This window comes from Microtus pennsylvanicus, chromosome 16 (assembly GCF_037038515.1).
Source record: "Microtus pennsylvanicus isolate mMicPen1 chromosome 16, mMicPen1.hap1, whole genome shotgun sequence".
Taxonomy (NCBI): domain Eukaryota; kingdom Metazoa; phylum Chordata; class Mammalia; order Rodentia; family Cricetidae; genus Microtus; species Microtus pennsylvanicus.
The window spans coordinates 45,234,901-45,254,268 of record NC_134594.1 but is presented as its reverse complement, the minus strand read 5'-3'; the positions used below and the strand labels follow the sequence as shown (position 1 = coordinate 45,254,268).

Below are 19,368 nucleotides of genomic sequence, written 5' to 3'. Positions count from 1 at the left end.
AAACTTGTTTATAATCTCGTTGTCTTTAGGGATCCCTACCCTAATAGAAAAGCTTTATTGGAATTAAGTAGTTAAACGCAAATGTCTATGAACTTGTCCTCTATTGATTTATTTGATGTCTTGTGTGTTGAATATAAAAGCACAACTTGGCGAGTCAGAGGGTTTGATTTGGCTTACTCTTCCAGCAAACAAGCTGTGACCAACACAGTCAACCCTCAAGTTACAGATGTTCAGCTCTGAGCTAGTTAAAAGGATTGCCTGGCTAAGAGTGTAAGCTGAGTGCTGATTGGCCGGGGCTAGTAATCGGGACACATAAAAGGCAGCACGAAGATATCTGGGAAAGTAGATACTGTCACCAGCCTAGCAAACCTGTGCGCTCCTAAGACACCTCAGTACCATGAGTGGGTGCCCGTTTTTAGGAAACAGTGTGGGGTAAGTGTTTATCTCTGTTCCAATGAAGGGGGCCTCCCCAAACCTAGCCTATAAGAAGTAAAATTTCTAGACTTATAGATTGCCTTACTTATTTATTATCTTCACTTATTAATAAACCACAAGAAAAAATAGTAATAGAATCATAATGGCTTATATTGTGGTCACTGAATTTTCCAAGCTCCTCTTTTGTGTCATTTGCTCCAACTGCAGATATTCTTTGAAAAACTTATCTGTAGAAGACAGTGAAGAAGACAAAGCTCAAAATGGCGTAAACAAGGCCAGCAGAGGCGGGCTTATCTACGGGAGCTACCTGCAGGTAGGTGGCAAGGACTCTAGCCACCAACGTCAGCTTCGTGCCTTTCCTTGCCTGTCTTTTCTCAACCATCAGTAGTTTTTCTGAACCTTAGGACTCAACTACTCACGACTTATCTAAGCCTTTTCAAATCTGCTGCAGCAAATTAAGGGGTGAAGTGTGCCTCCCTAGAAAAGGCGTGGTCAGAGCTGAAAGTACTATGTCTAGGCAGAAGGTTGTAACAGATGGTAGACCGGCATTGCTCAGCATGTATGCAGAGATGTGGTCAGAATCCCAGACGACTGTAAAGTCTTTGAATTTCTCATCACAAAGTAGAAACATTGAAGGTACACAGAACTTTCTCGAAATCACCAGTAAATAAAGGGGAGCTTCCAGCGAGGAATTCAGAGGTTATCATGGTTGGCGTTCGGGTTAAAAATTTAAGAAAAATGGTTAGAGTCCTGGTTGCCTCTTTTGATGACTTTGTAATCATGATTGATAAGGAACATAGTGCCTTCCAGGAGCCTCCTGGAGGGAGGAGAGGAGAGGGTTGCAGACTTGCAGCTGGCACTCACTTCAGGACTGTGGCATTTGACAACCAGCGTGGCAATCTGCTCCTTATTAATGTGTCTTTCTAAAACTCCAGATCTGAAACCTCAAAATCCATCTTCTCATTTTTCTTTAAAGTTGGAAAAAATTTTGGATGCACAAGAACTTCAAAGTGAAATAAAAGGAAATAAAATCCATGATGAACACCTCTTTATCATAACCCACCAAGGTAAGCCGCAAGGGTTGGGGACAGAGAGCTACTGCTGTGATAGTCTGTCACACATAGGGGACAACCACTTCATCTGTAAGACATTAGAAGACTAGATACACCTGAGCAGTTTCTGCATCATAGGAAATTTCACAGGGGCCTCTCTGAGCATCCGTCAGTCATCCTCATGGTCCTTCCCCATGAGTTAGATTGCATGGGACTCCTGTTTTGTTTTGAATTTGGGAGAGACTTTTTGGCTCTTAATTTCACAAAGGATTTACAAGCTAAGAGGCTATTATATTTTGCTTTTATGGAGCATTAAAAACCCTACTTTCCAGAAGTAAGTCCTTTTAATTTACTACAAATTTAATTCGATTTAATTTTATATTTTTTGCCTTGATATTTTTAAAATTTTTATTAATTTTCTTTTATTTTACATCCCAATTGAAGTTTCTTTCTTTTTCTCTGCCCATTCCTTCACCCTACCTCCCCTTTGCCCCCACACTGTCTCTGCTTCTACAAATATATATAATTTTATAAAATTGCAGCATTAAACACAACCACATAGTTTTGCTATTTGGTAATGTATTTCAGAACTCTAATTTCTGGATAGTAGTATTCGGATTATCAATCTGTGTCTTCAGAAGGGCCTTGCACACTGAGACTACAAGTCCATTTTCACAAATGTGTATATTAATAGGCCCATGATCCCGAATATTAAGAATGCTTGCTGTGTGGTAGTCAGTTCTGTGTTGCATTGTGTGTCTGTCCAGGAGCTTCGCTCTGGTCTACACACTCATAGACTTTGCCCTTTCAACGAGTTCTTGTCCTTTGTTCAAATGGTTTCTTCCCTGGGTAGCTAATATCAGAAATTTTTTAATGAAGAAATTAATGACAGAAAGAGTTGGCTCATTTTGTTATGTATGTTTTCTATTTGTTTAATTCTTCCTTACATTTTTATTGGTGGCCCATACTAAGGTAAAATCAGTAAGAGAGGAACCCTGGCTAGTCAACATGAAATTTAATGATAATTTTGAATCCTATCTCTACTGTTGTGAATGACACAGTCTTAGATTGTCTAGATTTCAGACCTCCATAATCGAATGAAGACACTTCTTTTGTGATCCTACTTGTCTCCATGATGAGGAGATGAAATCATACACAGCAAACTTAGAGTCTAACACATAGTAAGCCTGTAATAGAAGGTGGACATTGTAATTCGTTAGCATCCACACTTTAGTTACAGCCTGCTGGCAGTGCCTCATAGGACAACCCACACAAGGTTAAATCTGGGAAGAACCTGGAAAGAGACATAGAAAATGATCAGCAAACATTTTATTTCCTCATTATCTAAATATAATCATTGATTTTTGCCAAATCTTAAGCATTATTTAAAAATGATATATCACAACATAGCCTTTATCCATAGAATGGTATCACGGGTGATATAACAGGGACCAACAGATTATTAACCTGTGCTCATCTAAATAGTACACTGTTGACTTAGTTCACTTATTCCTTAAGGAAACACCCAGTCACAAACATTGTGCTGGTTACTGAAGAAAAACATAGATGACCATGATGAAAATCCTTCTGCTGCGGGGTTGATATGCTATGTGAAGGACAGCTAATGGGAAAGAATTACTTTGCTTGCCCAAAAGAATCTGGAAACACAAGGCTGTCTTCCATGCCTGTCATGTTCTTAACTATAAATATTGGGAGTCTGAAGCACAAGCTCCCATTTAAAGGAAGATAACGGTTTGATCACTTCACGAATGTATTGACAGGCTGACGTCAAGGAAAGGTCTCCATTCCAAACAATGTTTTTAGTAACCAAATGTTTTAGGTTCTAACTACGCATCTTCTACTGGGCTAGGCAGTAGGAACTTTGATTACTAGTTGTATTATTTGGTGACTCCCGAGGGAGGGAAAGGCAAGGTATTACAGACCAACCCTCTGACAGACCTCAACAGAGATGTTCTGGCAGAGTTCAGGTTTAAGTGATCTAGAACAGAATTTGGGAACTCTGAGGATGTGCTGCCTGAGACTGACTCCCTTAGAAGACAAGGGGCCTCTCAGTTTGCAGTGTGGTGAGCCTGGGGCTCCCTGTTGCTGTTCGATCAGTCAGCTGTCTGCTGTCTCATCTGTTTCGAGCCCACAAGTCCCTAGAAAGGTGCAAATAGTGAACAGCCAAAACCCAAGAGTCCCCAAGCAAACAACAACAAAACCTAGACTTACAAATATAAGACTGTACAGTCCTTCATTTAAGCTTGTGATTGCTAATTTCTCAGCGGAGGGACAAAGCAGAAGAACCAGGCTTCCACGCAGGCAGTGAGCGTGGGTTGTGTGTACTATCATAAAAGTCCTAAACAATTATTCTGTTGGGAGGAGCCTCCGCAACAATAATGAAAAATGGAATAGAGAATAAAAAATATCCAGTATATTAGAACATTAAATAGAGATGATTAAAATTAACTGCTTCTTTCTAGCATATAAATGGGTCCACGATCATATTTTGTTAATTTTAAAGTTGCATGGGTGTATCTGTCATCTAATTATAGTCAGAGTCACCTGTAACTTTCTAACCGAATTTTTTAAAAAAATATTACAGCTTATGAACTCTGGTTTAAACAAATCCTCTGGGAACTCGATTCTGTTCGTGAGATTTTTCAAAACGGCCATGTAAGTTTCAGTGTCATTAAACTGCATCTATGTGACTTTTATAAGCGTGTACAAAGTGTGAAGTGGGCATTTTATCTCATATTTAGTGAAATACCGAAATCCCTAGCAAGTATTTGGAGATTCTTTCAGGGAAGCTGTTTCCTCATATTTCGAGTCTTGAAAGTGTTTTCAAATGATTCACTGCTCCCTTCAGATTTTTTGTAGAGTAGATGGTCAGGCTAACTGGTAACGATCCTATAAGAGGCAGCAGAATTTTACTTCTACTTAGCTTACCTATGACAAGATAGGCTAGATGAAGGAAATGGAAAAGGAGTGGGAAGAGGAAGAGAAGAGGGGGGAAAGGGTCGTAAGACAAAAGATTGAGAGAAGACAGAACAGCACCCAGCAGCTAGGAGAGCAGCTGCATCCACCTGTCTCCTATTCAGACACTATAATAGGTTCCCTCTCTGAGCCTTTGCTTCATGAGCTCCAGTAAATTCTCTCTCTCTCTCTCTCTCTCTCTCTCTCTCTCTCTCTCTCTCTTCCCCCCTCTCCTTCTACCCTTTCATGTGACTACAACACCATGGCTTGTCAGTAGCAACTTAGGCATTCAATGAAGACTAGATTAGAGTTAGTCATTTACTGAATCCTTTGCTAGAAGTCCCTCTGGTATGTTGAACTTTCTTCTCTGAAATAAAACGAAAGCAGAAACATACTTTAAAATCAGAAAGAGTCATTCTCCTGGATAGCTTCTAGCTTGCCTCTGTGATAAGAGTAGAAAAAAAATTCCAATTTGTAGACATCTCTTGCCCCTCAGAATTGTATTATCTTCACAAATACTTAGGGGTAAACCTTAGTTCCAGATGTCTCTGTTAATATTTACAGAAATCTGCTTGCAATGCATTGCCATTCACAATGTATCCTGTGGCTTCCCACAACCCCACTGCTGACTGGGGGTTTCTTCCTTCCGCACCAGGTCAGGGACGAGAGGAACATGCTCAAGGTGATGACCCGGATGCACCGCGTGGTGGTCATCTTCAAGCTCCTGGTGCAGCAGTTCTCTGTGCTGGAAACCATGACGGCCTTGGATTTCAACGACTTCAGGTGTGCACTTCCCAGTTGAGAAAGCAGTGGGCTGCACTCTCCTTCCGGTTCTGCAAAAGGAGGACGCGTGGCATAAAGGAGAGGCCTGTTTCATTAGCCCTTGAAGGACACTGATTCTGATCACAAAATATTAGAGAAGAGGTTAAAAACATTCCATGTCTCGTTTTCAATATAAAAGTTAGACGATCAACTAGTTTCAGCTTATCATGGGACTTGTTTTTCTCCATAAAGGATAGTAGACACGAAGTGGCTTAAATAGCTCGCAATATGAAAATGCAAGAAATAGTAGTGATGTATAAATATGTCAACCAAAATGTCAGTATTCATTATATACTCTCAGTTTTAGCTCTAACCTTCTGAACACACACAGCCATCTGTACATGTGTGCGTATTCATATCTGAATCTGAATTCGAACTTACGTCTCTAAAAAGCACACATGCAGGAATTTTTTTTCTAAAATTAGAGAAGAAATTTTCTCAAATTTACGAGTCCATCATATGGCGTAATAGGCGATGTTCCAAACAAGTTTCAAAGAAAAAGAGGGGAGAGGGGAGAGGGAGAAGGAGGGACAGAGAGAGAGAGAGAGAGAGAGAGAGAGGAAGAAGAAAAAGTCGGATCATTTGTGGTAGAATTTAAGAAACTAAACTCTCAGCATCACTTAGGGGAGGGGAAGAGCTTTGATGGCTTAATCACGTCTTAGATCATCTTTGTCCGTCTTAGGCAGCATCTTGTTTGTACTTGCTTTCTCTCACTGATGTTCATCCAGAGAGGGAGATGGATGATCATATCCATGATTAGCACTGGTAGGAGGGAGAGGTTACATAATATTTGTATACAATCTTTTGCCACTGTGGAAAACACAACTTCCTGATGTCCACCTGTCATTTTTCTTAGAAAAGTATGACACAATGTACACTATTATTTATGTGCATATTTATTCAAATATATCCTGGAAATGTGTTTAATTTATAATGTCTATAAATTAATATATATTAAAATATGCATTGCACGTTTTTAAATATATATTTCACAACTCTGGAAACCAACTTCAAAGTAGTCCAAGGTGACAATAATGCTTATGTACTTCGTTTTTTATTCAAGTAAGAGGCTTTTTAGGTAAATTCCAGGCGGCTTTCTCTGTGCTCCTGATAGCTATTCTGAGCTATATCCTCTCTTTACAAGAAACCTTACAGGGGTATACAATCTCATCTCTCCCTTGCTCTTCCCCCCTCTTTCTCCTGTTTATTCTCAGAGAGTACCTATCTCCAGCATCGGGCTTCCAGAGTTTACAGTTCCGACTGCTAGAGAATAAGATAGGCGTTCTTCAGAGCTTAAGAGTCCCTTACAACAGGAGACACTACCGGGATAACTTCGGAGGCGAGGCCAATGAGCTGCTGTTGAAATCAGAGCAGGAGCAGACGCTGCTGCAGCTGGTGGAGGTAGGAGCCTCCTGCTCAGCCTTCCACATACAACTCCAACCTCTTGCTAACTTCAGGTCTGCTGCATCAGAATTCAAACACTCTTATCAAAATAAGGCTCCATTCATGATAAACAAGGACAGAGAAAAAAATCTACTAAACTTGTAATTAAGCTTTCTAAAATATTTAAAATGTTAAAATATTAAAAATCTTATTGAGAATTCAACAAGATTTATGTAATTGTATGTCAATATCCAAGAGTTTCATCATCTCATTAAATTATCCCATCAAATATTCCTACTGAGCAATATGCAATTAGTTGATTTTTTGCCTAGATTTATTTATTTAATCAACTTTGTTTCTCTGGAATATAGACTAATTAAAAATTATGCTGAGAATTTTTACTAATTAAATTACTAAGAATGTTCTCATCATGAAAATTCTTATTTAGATTCCATGGGAATTTACAAATAGTGTTCATGATTAATTGAATTTTCATGATACAAAGTTTGACTTGATTTTTGTCATTAAGCGTTTCTCTTTGCAAATTAATATTTTTATCTAGTGAATTGCAGTCTGCCCTTAAGCTCCAACGCATTGAAAGTGCAGGCAATTAGCTTACTATTGCCTATACATTGTTGGAAAACTTAAGACAGGGGGAAGTGAATAAAAAGCTCATCTCAAAACTAAATGCAGGCTCAGTAAGGAAAAGACAGGTGTTTATACAGCCAGATTGATTTCTAGACCACGAAGTCATCTGCAATCTTTGAATGACTGCAGGAGGGGCTGCAGAGCTGGCTCAGTGGTCAAGAGCAGTTACCTCTCTTCCAAAGAGCGGCCATTTGTTTCCTTGGTCCCTGATCAATTCAAACAGTTGGAACACCAGTGGCGCTGTTGACTGCCTCCTGGGCAGCCTCTTTGGCTTGGTGGGCTTGTAGTACAGCTACAGCTTCATCAGCCTTTGAGCAGAGAGACTCTGGAGACTCAAGCATGTGAAGTAATTCTGAGTAATCAATCTCCAGCAGCACGCCAGCGATTGGTTCACAGTAGAAAAAATATCCAAACATCGAAAAATTTAAATATTATGATAAAACATTGCAAAATATAAAAAATACAAAAAAAGGAAAGGAAACTTTGAACCTTATGTACTGAACAAATGCCAGGTTTAGCAATCTAGTGTTAGTCCTAGATTACTTGATTTAAAACAACAAAAAAAAACCCAAAAAATAGTAAGATATAAAAACAAATTAATGTTTTATAGACTCTGGGAGAAGAATTTTCAGCAAAGTATGAAAATTTAAAGTATTCCTTTCTTTAATTTTGTAATTCTTTATCGTGGAATAGCTTGGGATGTTAGTTCTGTTTTAAGTAGAAGAACTGATAACTATAAGCAAGAAAAGATAATTTGGATTATAAAATTCTTGCTTTAATAAAAATTCCTTAAACAGTGGGGAAAAAAAAAACCCAGCAGTTTGTTCCCCAGCACTCACATAGAGAGGCTCACAACCCTGTCGACATCCCTAGGGGATTTAGTACGCTCTTCTGGTCTCAGCGGCTACTGCACCAAGTTTTATAACTATCTCAAAATTATGGAGATATTAAAAGTTTATGCTTACCAGGTACTCATCTAAACAATTGTTTGCTTAAGGCATGGCTGGAGAGAACACCTGGCTTAGAGCCACATGGATTTAATTTCTGGGGAAAGTTTGAAGAGAACATCCTGAAAGGCCTAGAAGAAGAATTCATAAGAATACAGGTAATTATGAATTCATGCCATAAACTTATTGTGAAGAGAATTATAAATTTATCTCATAAATTTCCTGTTATTTTTTTTAAATCTTTTTTTATTGAGAAAATGAGAAAAAAAAAGTTTCCACCTCCTCCCAGCCTCCCATTTCCCTCCCCCTCCTCTCACCCTTCTCCCCCTCCTCCCACCTTTCTCCCCCTCCCACCACTCCTCTCCCCTTCCCACCACTCCTCTCCCCCTCCCTCTCCAGTCCAAAGAGCAGTCAGGGTTCCCTGCCCTGTGGTAAGTCCTGGGTCCTCCCCCCTCTGTCCATATCTAGGAAGGTGAACATCCAAACTGGCTAGGCTCCCACAAAGCCAGCACATTACATAGGATCAAAACCCCTTGCCATTGTCCGTGGCGTCTCATCAGCTCTCATTGTTCGCCATGTTCAGAGAGTCCAGTTTTATCCCATGCTTTTTCAGTCACAGTCCAGCTGGCCTTGGTGAGCTCCCAATAGATCAGCTCCACTGTCTCAGTGGGTGGGTGCTCCCCTCGTGGTCCCGACTTCTTTGCTCATGTTCTCCCTCCTTCTGCTCCTCATTGGGACCTTGGGAGCTCAGTCCAGTGCTCCAGTGTGGGTCTCTGTCTCTATCTCCATCCATCACCAGATGAAGGTTCTATGATTATATGCAAGATATTCGTCAGTATTGCTATAGGATAGGGTCATTTCAGGTTCCCTATCCCCAGCTGCCCAAGGAATTAACTGGGGACCTCGGCTTGGGCACCTGGGAGCCACTCTAGGTTCAAATCTCTTGCCAACCCTAAGGTGGCTCCCTTAACTAAGAATTGGGCTTCCGTGCTCCCCTATCCAACCTTCCTTTATCCCAATCCTCCTTTTTCTCCAAGTTCCCCCCTTCCTCCCCTTCTCCCTTTTCTCTCCCCATCTCCCCTTACCCCCATCCCACCCCACCCCCAAGATCTCAATTTTCTCCCCGGCAACTTTGTCTACTTCCCATAGCCAAGAGGATAACTATATGTTTTTCCTTTGGTTCACCTTCTTACTTAGCTTCTTTAGGATCACCAATTGTAGGCTCCGTGTCCCTTATTTATGGCTAGAAACCAATTATGAGTGAGTACATCCCATATTCATCTTTTTGGGTCTGGGTTACCTCACTCAGGATAGTGTTTTCTATTTCCATCCATTTGCATGCAAATTTCGAGAAGTCATTGTTTTTTACCGCAGCATAGTACTCTAATGTGTAGATATTCCACACTTTCTTCATCCATTCTTCCATTGAAGGGCATCTAGGTTGTTTCCAGGTTCTGGCTATTACAAATAATACTGCTATGAACATAGTTGAACAAATGCTCTTGTCATATGATAGGGCATCTCTTGGGTATATTCCCAGGAGTGGTATTGCTGGGTCCAGGGGTAGGTTGATCCCAAATTTCCTGAGAAACCGAAACACTGATTTCCAAAGTGGTTGCCCAAGATTGCATTCCCACCAGCAATGAATGAGGGTACCCCGTCCTCCACAGCCTCTCCAGCAAAGGCTATCATTGGAGTTTTTTATTTTAGCCATTCTGACAGGTGTAAGATGATATCTCAAAGTTGTTTTGATTTGCATTTCCCTGATTGCTAAGGAAATTGAGCACGACCTTAAGTGTCTTTTGGCCATTTGAACTTCCTCTGCTGAGAATTCTCTGTTCACATCAGTGCCCCATTATTTAATTGGGTTAATTAGCATTTTAAAGTCTAGTTTCCTGAGTTCTCTATATATTTTGGAGATCAGACCTTTGTCTGTTGTGGGGTTGGTGAAGATTTTCTCCCAGTCAGTAGGTTGCCTTTTTGTCTTGGTGACAGTGTCCTTTGCTTTACAGAAGCTTCTCAGTTTTAGCAGGTCCCATTTATTCAATGTTGCCCTTAATGTCTGAGCTGTTGGGGTTACACATAGGAAGCGATCTCCTGTGCCCATCTGATGTAGGGTACTTCCCACTTTCTCTTCTATCAGGTTCAATGTGTTCTGACTGATAGTAAGGTCTTTAATCCATTTGGACTTGAGTTTTGTGCATGGTGATAGATATGGGTATATTTTCATTCTTCTACAGGTTGACGTCCAGGTATGCCAGCACCATTTGTTGAAGATGCTTTCTTTCTTCCATTGTATACTTTTGCCTCCTTTATCAAAAATGAGGTGTTCATAGGTTTGTGGGTTAAAATTCGGGTCTTCTATATGATTCCATTGGTCGTCTTCTCTGTTTTTATGCCAGTACCACACTGTTTTCATCACTGTAGCTCTGTAATAGAGTTTGAAGTCGGGGATGGTAATGTCTCCAGACAATCCTTTATTGTATAGGATTGTTTTGGCTATCCTGGGTTTTTTGTTTTTCCACATAAAGTTGATTATTGTCCTCTCAAGATCTGTGAAGAATTTTGATGGGACCTTGATGGGGATTGCATTGAATCTATAAATTGCCTTTGGTAGAATTGCCATTTTTACTATGTTGATCCTCCCAATCCAAGAGCAAGGGAGGTCCTTCCATTTTCTGGTATACTCCTCAGTTTCTTTCTTCAATGCCTTAAAGTTCTTGTCAAATAGATCTTTCACTTCCTTGGTTGGAGTTTTTTTTTTTTTTTACGTAAATTAACCCATTTATTTAGTTGGCTGTGCACTATTGTAGTTAGTAGGCTTGTGTATCAAATGGTAGCACTTTTACTGGTCTTTCAGTTCCTTCAGTCTTCTGATGGCAGACTTCACTGTGATGGCAGAAGTCGTGTTGTAGGTCCAGGCCCCGCCAGCCACTGTCTTCATGCAGGAGCCACAGTGCCAGCTGCCAGCGGCTCGTCTCTTCATCTTGGTCGTGCCACAGAAGGAGCACGTGTACTTGGCGTGCTGGCTGATTTCAATTTTCTTCACCATTTTCCGGAGGGAGGCACCATAGCGGGTCCCATATTTCCCGACGATCCCGACCTTCTTGGTGCGTTTAGCCATGTCACCGGAACCTAAGCCAAGCACGGAGAGCAATTTCCTGTTATTTTCATAATTTTCTTTACAATCTGTCTTTTTATAAACGCATCTTCTTGAATTATATAATACATGATTGGCTTTAGCTTTCCTCATAGGGATAAAAATGATGCCAAAATAAGATCTACATTATAAAGAACAATTTTTACCTGTAGTGAACAACTAGTATTGATACAATGTTTTATCCTTCTTCAACTGGATATTGTGATCAATTCAAGGCACAAGTGGCATAGGAGAGAGAAACTAAACATATTTAACCATGTAACTTTTGCTGATGTTTCTGCTAGATCCTTTCCATTGGCCACAGACAATATCAGTTTGTTCTTTTTTTTTTCTTTTAAATGAGATTGCTTCCAAGTTCTCTTCAGAGTAGAGGTCTTTTCACCCTGTCTTCAGGACTCAGCTTCTCTAGTCAATTCAGCTCTGCCACTTTGAGCAGGGATTTTGAAAGCACAGACTTTGACGTCCTGTGATATGGGCTCCACTTTCATCCTCACCGTGGATTTCTGTGACAGCAAATCAATTATTTACCTTCTTGCATAACTTTTCTTGCAGGCAAAATAGAAAGTAAGGCTATCTACCTCAAAGGGTTACCATGATACATTCATGTTTTAAAGCATTTCAATAGCAGTTGAACCTTGGATCGTTTAAAAGGACAAGTGCTTTTTTACCACTGAGCTATCTCTCCGGGCCACTCAGCATTGTTTTTGAGGGATCTCTGAACATTGCCAGCTTTTTATCTTCCAGTAGCTTGCTCATATTTTTCTCTTACCGCCATGTCTTGAGTGCGATTTCCACTAAAGTGAAGGTCTATTCAGTGTCCCATCCCTTCCACTTGTAGGCCTTTTAGTTCATTCTCTGAGCGACGGTCTTAGTTGTCCTTCTAAAACAGAAACCTGATGACCTGCCCCTCTTGCCTAAAACCCCTCATGTATAGTTTCTGTTTTCAAGAAAAAGATAAACATCTATGATGGGGACCCTAAGGTTTTTCATATATCAATTGATCAAACCGAATGGGGAGGACCCACTAGCTGAGCTCTTAGCTTTCAATGTTTTCCACCAGGCAGACCTTTCCATGCCTGCCAACCTTCTGACTGCTGTCACTGCCTATGGTGATGCCTCTGTTCCTGTATAGTGCTATCCCTGGTCACAATGCAGTATTTGGGTGACTTAATTGCATGGCATCTTTTTCCTACAAGACAAATGTGTTTGAGGTGAGGCGATGCAATTTCTGCTCACAATTTTACATCAGTCACTTTCCTGTGACTTTAGTAAATTAATAATCATGACAATAATATTACATGCAGGCCCCTCTGCACTGTGCTTGCTCTGATGGATCAAGGATGGGTAATCTGAGTGGTCTATTACAGTCAAATTAACCAATTGCAAGTGGAATTGTAGGGCATGCAGATAAAGCAGACCTGCTTTAGCCAATCAAAAGATAGAAGCTAAATGAAAACAGAATGTAAACCATACTTAAGAAATGGTTCTTCTAGACCAAAAGAGGCAATATACAATTTAAATGGAATTTATATTATTTCTGATTAAAAAGTAACATTTTCTAAGACTTCTAATGAAGAGTATTGGATATTATTAAATTATTTAAATGCAAGTAAAATGAGAGAACAGGAAGTATATGGATGATTCCTTCTTGAGGATGTTCTCTCCCACATTGTAGTGTTTTCACTACAGATAAATACTCACTGGAAAGATAAGTACTCAAGGTATACCTTCTCTACAAGCTGAGAATCTGCTTCTCCTAAGGCAGGCATTCTAAAGGAGTACTCTCTTCTCTTCTTGGGAAGATTAAAGCAGTATTTCTCCTCAGGCTTTGGAAGAATCGGAAGAGAAAGAGGAGCAGATGGCTGAGTTCCGGAAACAGAAAGAGGTTCTCCTGTGCTTGTTTGACGAGAAGCGCCACGAGTACCTCCTAAGCAAAGGTAGATGCTTTGCTCTCAGAGTCTTACACCTCAAGGGTGTATGAGTGAGAATGAAAAATGCACCTGTAGGCCTGTCTATCGAGCCTGACTTGGGGGAAATCTGATAAATTGTTTTCCTACTTGGAGAAGTAAGAAGTAGGTAAATACGGTGCCTGACAGCCCTTCGTTAACAAGTTTGCTGGTTAGATATACTTACAAGACACTAGGAAACATTTCCATACTATGGCCTCCATGTAAGGGTGTCAAGGGAAAGTTTTATTGTAAAATTCTCAAAGTTTTTAGAAATAAGCAAGACAGATGTAATAATTATAAATAATAATTGTATAAAAACAGACTGTAACACTGACTTAAGGTCAGCCTCAAACAGGTACTAGGTTCCACTCTCTATAAATCCTCAGAGAGACATGGCTACCATTTGGCTCTTGCAATGAGGGATGGAGGATTCTTTTTTTTAGACTACAAGCCACACTCTTGTATAATCATCGCACCCCCTGATATTATGATGCCCAAGTTAGCTTAAAATCCCTGATCCTTACTCAGCTCTTAAGTACAAGGAGTATGGATATGAACTACAGCATCCAATGCAAACAAACAAGCAAATAACACAACAATTTCTAAAAGGGAATAAAGTGAATCGTGTTTGGCTTTTGATTAGTGAACCACTGTATTGCTTCAACTGGAAAATACTATATCATAAGAGTTACATATTAATTATATAATGCTGTTCTAGTACATCACTGAACATATTTGAGTGTTTATAACACATATATGTATAATAAATGTATTAGTCTGCTTTTAGAACCATAAATTACTAAGTTCAAGCTCGGGAACAAAAACTTAAACATTATTTTTTCTCTGAAAACACCTAAAACATTTAAGTATTTAAGGTGGTAATTCAAATGAACATGACTGCCTTAAATTACCTGTTAAGCTGAGACTTTCTGTGAAAGCTAGCTCAGTGGTAACATCTAGGGCATGCGAGGACTTGTGCCCCTTCCCTAGCACCAGAACGAGAGATTTGAATGCTGAGAACTCGCTGATTGTCTTACAGGTGAGCGACGACTGTCATACCGAGCACTCCAGGGAGCACTGATGATCTATTTTTACAGGTAAAAAGAAAATTTAAAAGCGGAAACTGGTGTGAAACTGAAGAGTTGTTTGGGAGGATATGCTAAGGATAAAGACCATAGAGTGCAGTCAAAATTCAATACAGTAATTCAGCTTTAGAAGCAAACACAGAAAGCAGCTCCGGTGAACGGCAAGTCTGACTGGACTCATGCAGCTGGCTGTTGGTGCACAATGTGCACACAACCAAATATATGTTGGCTATTAATTATAGGAAGCATTGTGTGTCAGTCGTTAAGTGGCCCCAAGGGGCTAAAGCTGATCTTTTCTTTGAAGTTCAATGATGATATTATTTCATTAAAAAAATAGTTTCAGAGATTTGTCTGTTTTATCAAATGAAAATTTGAGGCCAGTGAGCTGAGTGAGTGGGTTAAGGCACTTGCCACCGAGCTGGAAAAAGACAGCTGACTACCTCCAACTTGTCCTGGTTGTTCCAGCCAAGGTGTGCACACACCCTCGTCCACCCCTACATAAAGGAAATGCAATTAAAATTAAAATAAAAAGTGGGCAATTGAGAATGTCTCATAACCGGTTGTCTGCTTGGTCAATGGTTTTATATAAAATTTCCTTTACAGTCTAAAAGGTTTTCAGGGTCCCCTGGGTGTTCACTTCCATGGGGACCATGAATATGTGTTCAGCCAGTGAGGATTACATTTCTAAATAAGCCTCAAGGGACTGTTAAAGAATTTTTTTTAGTTGCAAATTTTCATTTTGCAAATTCTCTCAGATCTGTTTCTTCAGAATCAGAAGAAACAAAATCTTTTAACTTCACTTTCTCATCTTGCAATAAACGAATATCCTAAGTAAAATATGTGTCAAGAATGTTGATGACTTAGATAAAAGAAATTCAAGCATAGTAAGGGCTATAGAAATAATCTGTTTTCATGTCTTAGTATCTGCTTAGAAGCATTTGATGGTTTCTAGAATTCTATTTAAGATAAACACATCTCCCTTCCAGTAAGATAGTAGCAGGCAGGATTCTTCTGGCTGGTTACTTCATACATATTACATGGACCTTTCTAGATTTCACTCTAATACTGGGCATTGACTGGTGTTTCTCCCATGTTTTGAGGTAAGGAAACAAAGACGGAGAGGGCAATCCAAAGGTAGTACAGCTCCTAAATACTAAGTTGCCTAGGGCCCATTCACAGCTACTCTGGCTTGCCTTGGTGCCCTGTGTCTCCTCAATCAGTACGACTTCTGACTGTTGTTTCCTGTAGGGAGGAGCCCCGGTTCCAGGTCCCTTTCCAGTTGCTGACCTCGCTGATGGATATAGACACGCTCATGACCAAATGGAGATGTAGGTACTCTTCCACCAGGTCCCCGCACCCTCCTTTTGTGCCTTTACCGCATTGCAGGGATCGAGAATGTTTTATTTCCTTTTAGAATAAAAAGGGAAAGTGAACTTTATGTCAGGCTTAGTATATAATATCTCCATCCCCATGCCAATGTGTTAAAAATTAAGTTATTTGCTTTACTTTATTTCATAAGGTTTTTGTTAATTTTCTGGTTGGTGTTTGAAACAATGGGTTTCATCATATTTACATACTCACACATCACTGTCCCCTGTATTCACTTGGCCACCAACCTCCCCTTTCCATTCCCTACCTATCTGGTACCTTCTTCCCTGCACATGGTTACCTTTCCATGTTCGTGAATGTGCTACTAAGATTACACCCAAATGAGAGAAAGCATGCAGCCTTTTTTTTTCTTTCTTAACCCTTAGGACTCCCTCATACCCCAGTTTCTCCATCCCTCCCTAGAACTTTACACAATGACCTCTGGTGCATAATTTCATTTTTTTTAAATTTTTTTTCCTGGAGGTGTAGGATCCCACAGAGAAAGAAATGGGAAGGACTCATGAAAGCCATTACATGGCCCTGTCCTCCCCATTTTTGTGGTCTAAGGCTAAAAGCAATGAAGAATGAAGTGAAACTGTATGTAGCCTAGGTCACAGGGTTGCTAGGCAACCTGATGGTCTCCTCTGGTGCCCGTGTTCGATGTTTCCATCTGGCTAAGTGATAAGGGTGTCAACCTTTACTGAAGCAATAATCATTACCAACCCTTTGGTTTTCGAACACTGGAGCTAATGGCAGAACAATATTTACATGATAAATTTGTGTGTTTGCCTAGATAACCATGTGTGCATGGTGCACAGGATGCTGGGCACCAAGGGTGGCACTGGGGGATCCTCAGGCTATCAGTACCTACGCTCAACCGTGAGGTAAGTTGGGGCAGATCTTGGCATTTACAGGTCTGTGGATGTCATGTTGGAAAAGTTATACTTGCCTCTTAACTGAAAGCAGCACATTTAGTTAAATACCAATATTCCTATGGAAACTCAAGGTATAAAATTCTCAGTTAGAGAACTTCATCATTTCCTAGAGCAGTTCTTCTCAGTGGGTGGGTCATGACCCCTCAGAGGTCCAATTACCTTTCACAGGAGTCACCTAAGGCCACAGGGAGCCACAGGTATTGACATTGACACATCTACATGGACAGAATTAACCTGAGAATGTTTCTAGTGCCTCATCTCATTTAATCCTCACAAAGTTCTGGCCAGAGGAAGTCTTGTAGATTTTTATTCTGGAGTTAAACTCTTCAGTTTCAAGGCCCCTTATGTGACAAGTGACAGAATCAGGATGGCAATCAGATTTAGTTGGCTTCAAAGGCAAGTTTTCTTTCTATCATAAAACTTTGCCAGATTTTGCTATTTTAAAGCTATCGTTTAAAATGGCTGGCTATGACACAGAAAAGCAATTTTCATATGAAACCACTCTGTTAAATGTGTGTAATAAAGCCAAGATTATATTTAAATTTATTAATCCTTCATAGAAGTCACATGACAGATACTTTGCAGTTAGGAAATACTTTCCGGTGAGCAACAATAAAATCCATATTTTAAATATATTACTTTACAGACCAACCCTTTAAAATGAAAAAGTAAGGGGCATAAAACAATGTCTCAGTCATTAGAAATATTTGCTGTTCATCAAGAATTTGATACCCAACGCCCATGTAAATCAGCTTACAACTACCTGTAATTTTAGGTCCAGGAGAGTGATGCCTTTGGCCTCACCAGTACCTGCTCTTACATGCACTTAATCCCCCCATACATATACACACACCCTACACACATACACACTACACACACATTTACACACTACACACACATTCACACATACACACACACAATACACACTACACACATTCACACACACTACACACACAATACACACTACACACACATTCACACACACTACACACACAATACACACTACACACACATTCACACACACTACACACACAATACACACTACACACACATTCACACACACTACACACACATTCACACACACTACACACACATTCACACACACTACACACACAATACACACACTACACACACACTACACACATACTACACACACATTCACACACACTACACACACAATACACACACACTACACACACATTCACACACACTACACACACATACACACAAATATTATTTAAAAATTAATAAATATTCCAACAAATAAGAAATAATGTCACAACCTTAACTACGTGAAAACAATATTACAGCAATGACTCTAGGTTTAATTTGGATCACCCTGGTCTGAATCAAGCACATTACTGCTGATAAACATTAATCTGGGATGTGAAGAAAAGTTACATAATCTTAGTACCAATACTGCCTACAAACCAACCTATCTATGTTATTTATGACATGTATGATGTAAGATTCACTATTAGTTATTTATGGGAAATGTTTTAGAAAAACTATCGTGCAGAATGTTTTCAATTTTTCCTATTAACAATCTAACATGTAAATTGCATGTATGCTTCCAGTGACAGATACAAGGTGTTTGTGGATTTATTTAACCTCTCAACATACCTGGTTCCTCGACACTGGATACCAAAGATGAATCCTATCATTCACAAATTCCTCTACACAGCCGAGTATTGTGACAGCTCTTACTTCAGCAGTGATGACTCGGATTAATGTCTTCTCAGCGTCTGGGGAAACTGCAGTCTCCTTAGTCCATCTTTTATAAGTTTTTATGAATACATGTTTGGAGTAATATATTTATATATGTAGCTCAGTGACATGGTGTTCTGGCCCAATCTTGGAAACAATTTTATAATCTTGTGTATTGTGGTGATGTAAGATTAAGCACTATGATAAGAAATCATTCATCAAAGCAGTAGCATCATCCATATGATGTATTCCTGCTAAAATTCAACATACCCTTAGACTTATTCAATAGAACCACTTTAAATAATTATTACCTCATTGTGTCATGTCTTATAAAGCATATTGAACACTTACTTTATATTAGATATGCATTAAATACTGTCATTCCATACAAAATTTACTCAAATAAATCTTTAAATAATTTATTTTAGGTTTTGGTTGTGCATTGCTTATAAAACATGGCCGTGTTCGGAGATCTTGAACAGTGCCAGAAATCTTTTTGAAGTTTGGCCTAAGGGATGTTATAGGATTATTATTTCACCAGCCCCAGAACTCAAAGATACTTAAAAAATATACCACAGGAACCCGGTTCAGCTTCTGGAATATGCTCCTCCTGAAACGTTTTAAAGATGCTTTTCTCTCTTCTGTGTCAATATTAGCTGTCATAGACCGCTTTCTCCCTTACACTGTAGCCCCTGAGAATGACAAAGCCTGTTTTCCCTGCTCTAACGCCTGCACTGGGGCAGGTCAGTGCTACCACGAAGAACTTCTGTAGAAATGAGTAGCAGTTCTCCAGGGAGGAGAGGTCTTTGCAACCCACTAAATAGGCCAACTGGCCAAACGGCAATCACGCTTTTCTAACAAAGACACAGTGCACTGGTACCTGTGAGGTTCCTGGAATTAG

The 19,368-nt window shown here is 39.8% G+C and overlaps 2 protein-coding genes across 2 annotated transcripts; one reads left to right on the top strand and one right to left on the bottom strand.

Moving 5' to 3' along the window:
• The first annotated feature begins 289 nt into the window (after window positions 1–289).
• Window positions 290–18,889, top strand: Tdo2 (tryptophan 2,3-dioxygenase). The gene is made up of 12 exons (XM_075950565.1): window positions 290–432; window positions 643–748; window positions 1,412–1,502; window positions 4,093–4,163; window positions 5,119–5,246; window positions 6,500–6,686; window positions 8,314–8,421; window positions 13,249–13,360; window positions 14,412–14,469; window positions 15,706–15,785; window positions 16,619–16,709; window positions 18,338–18,889. The coding sequence occupies exons 1-12, from the start codon at window positions 398–400 to the stop codon at window positions 18,489–18,491; spliced, it is 1,221 nt and encodes a 406-aa protein (XP_075806680.1). The 5' UTR covers window positions 290–397; the 3' UTR covers window positions 18,492–18,889.
• Window positions 11,018–11,407, bottom strand: LOC142836378 (large ribosomal subunit protein eL43-like). The gene has a single exon (XM_075950628.1). It carries the CDS (start codon window positions 11,385–11,387, stop codon window positions 11,109–11,111), a length of 279 nt encoding a protein of 92 aa, XP_075806743.1. The 5' UTR covers window positions 11,388–11,407; the 3' UTR covers window positions 11,018–11,108.
• Window positions 18,890–19,368: the final 479 nt, after the last annotated feature.

What these genes read in the sequence shown, in the direction of transcription:
- Tdo2 (XM_075950565.1), top strand. Translation starts at nt 398, where the DNA reads ATGAGTGGGTGCCCGTTTTTAGGAAACAGTGTGGG. An exon ending in CTTTATCATAACCCACCAAG is followed by an intron (nt 1,503 to 4,092) that starts GTAAGCCGCAAG and finishes AAAATATTACAG; the next exon opens with CTTATGAACTCTGGTTTAAA. An exon ending in CTGATGATCTATTTTTACAG is followed by an intron (nt 14,470 to 15,705) that starts GTAAAAAGAAAA and finishes TGTTTCCTGTAG; the next exon opens with GGAGGAGCCCCGGTTCCAGG.
- LOC142836378 (XM_075950628.1), bottom strand. Translation starts at nt 11,387, where the DNA reads ATGGCTAAACGCACCAAGAAGGTCGGGATCGTCGGGAAATATGGGACC.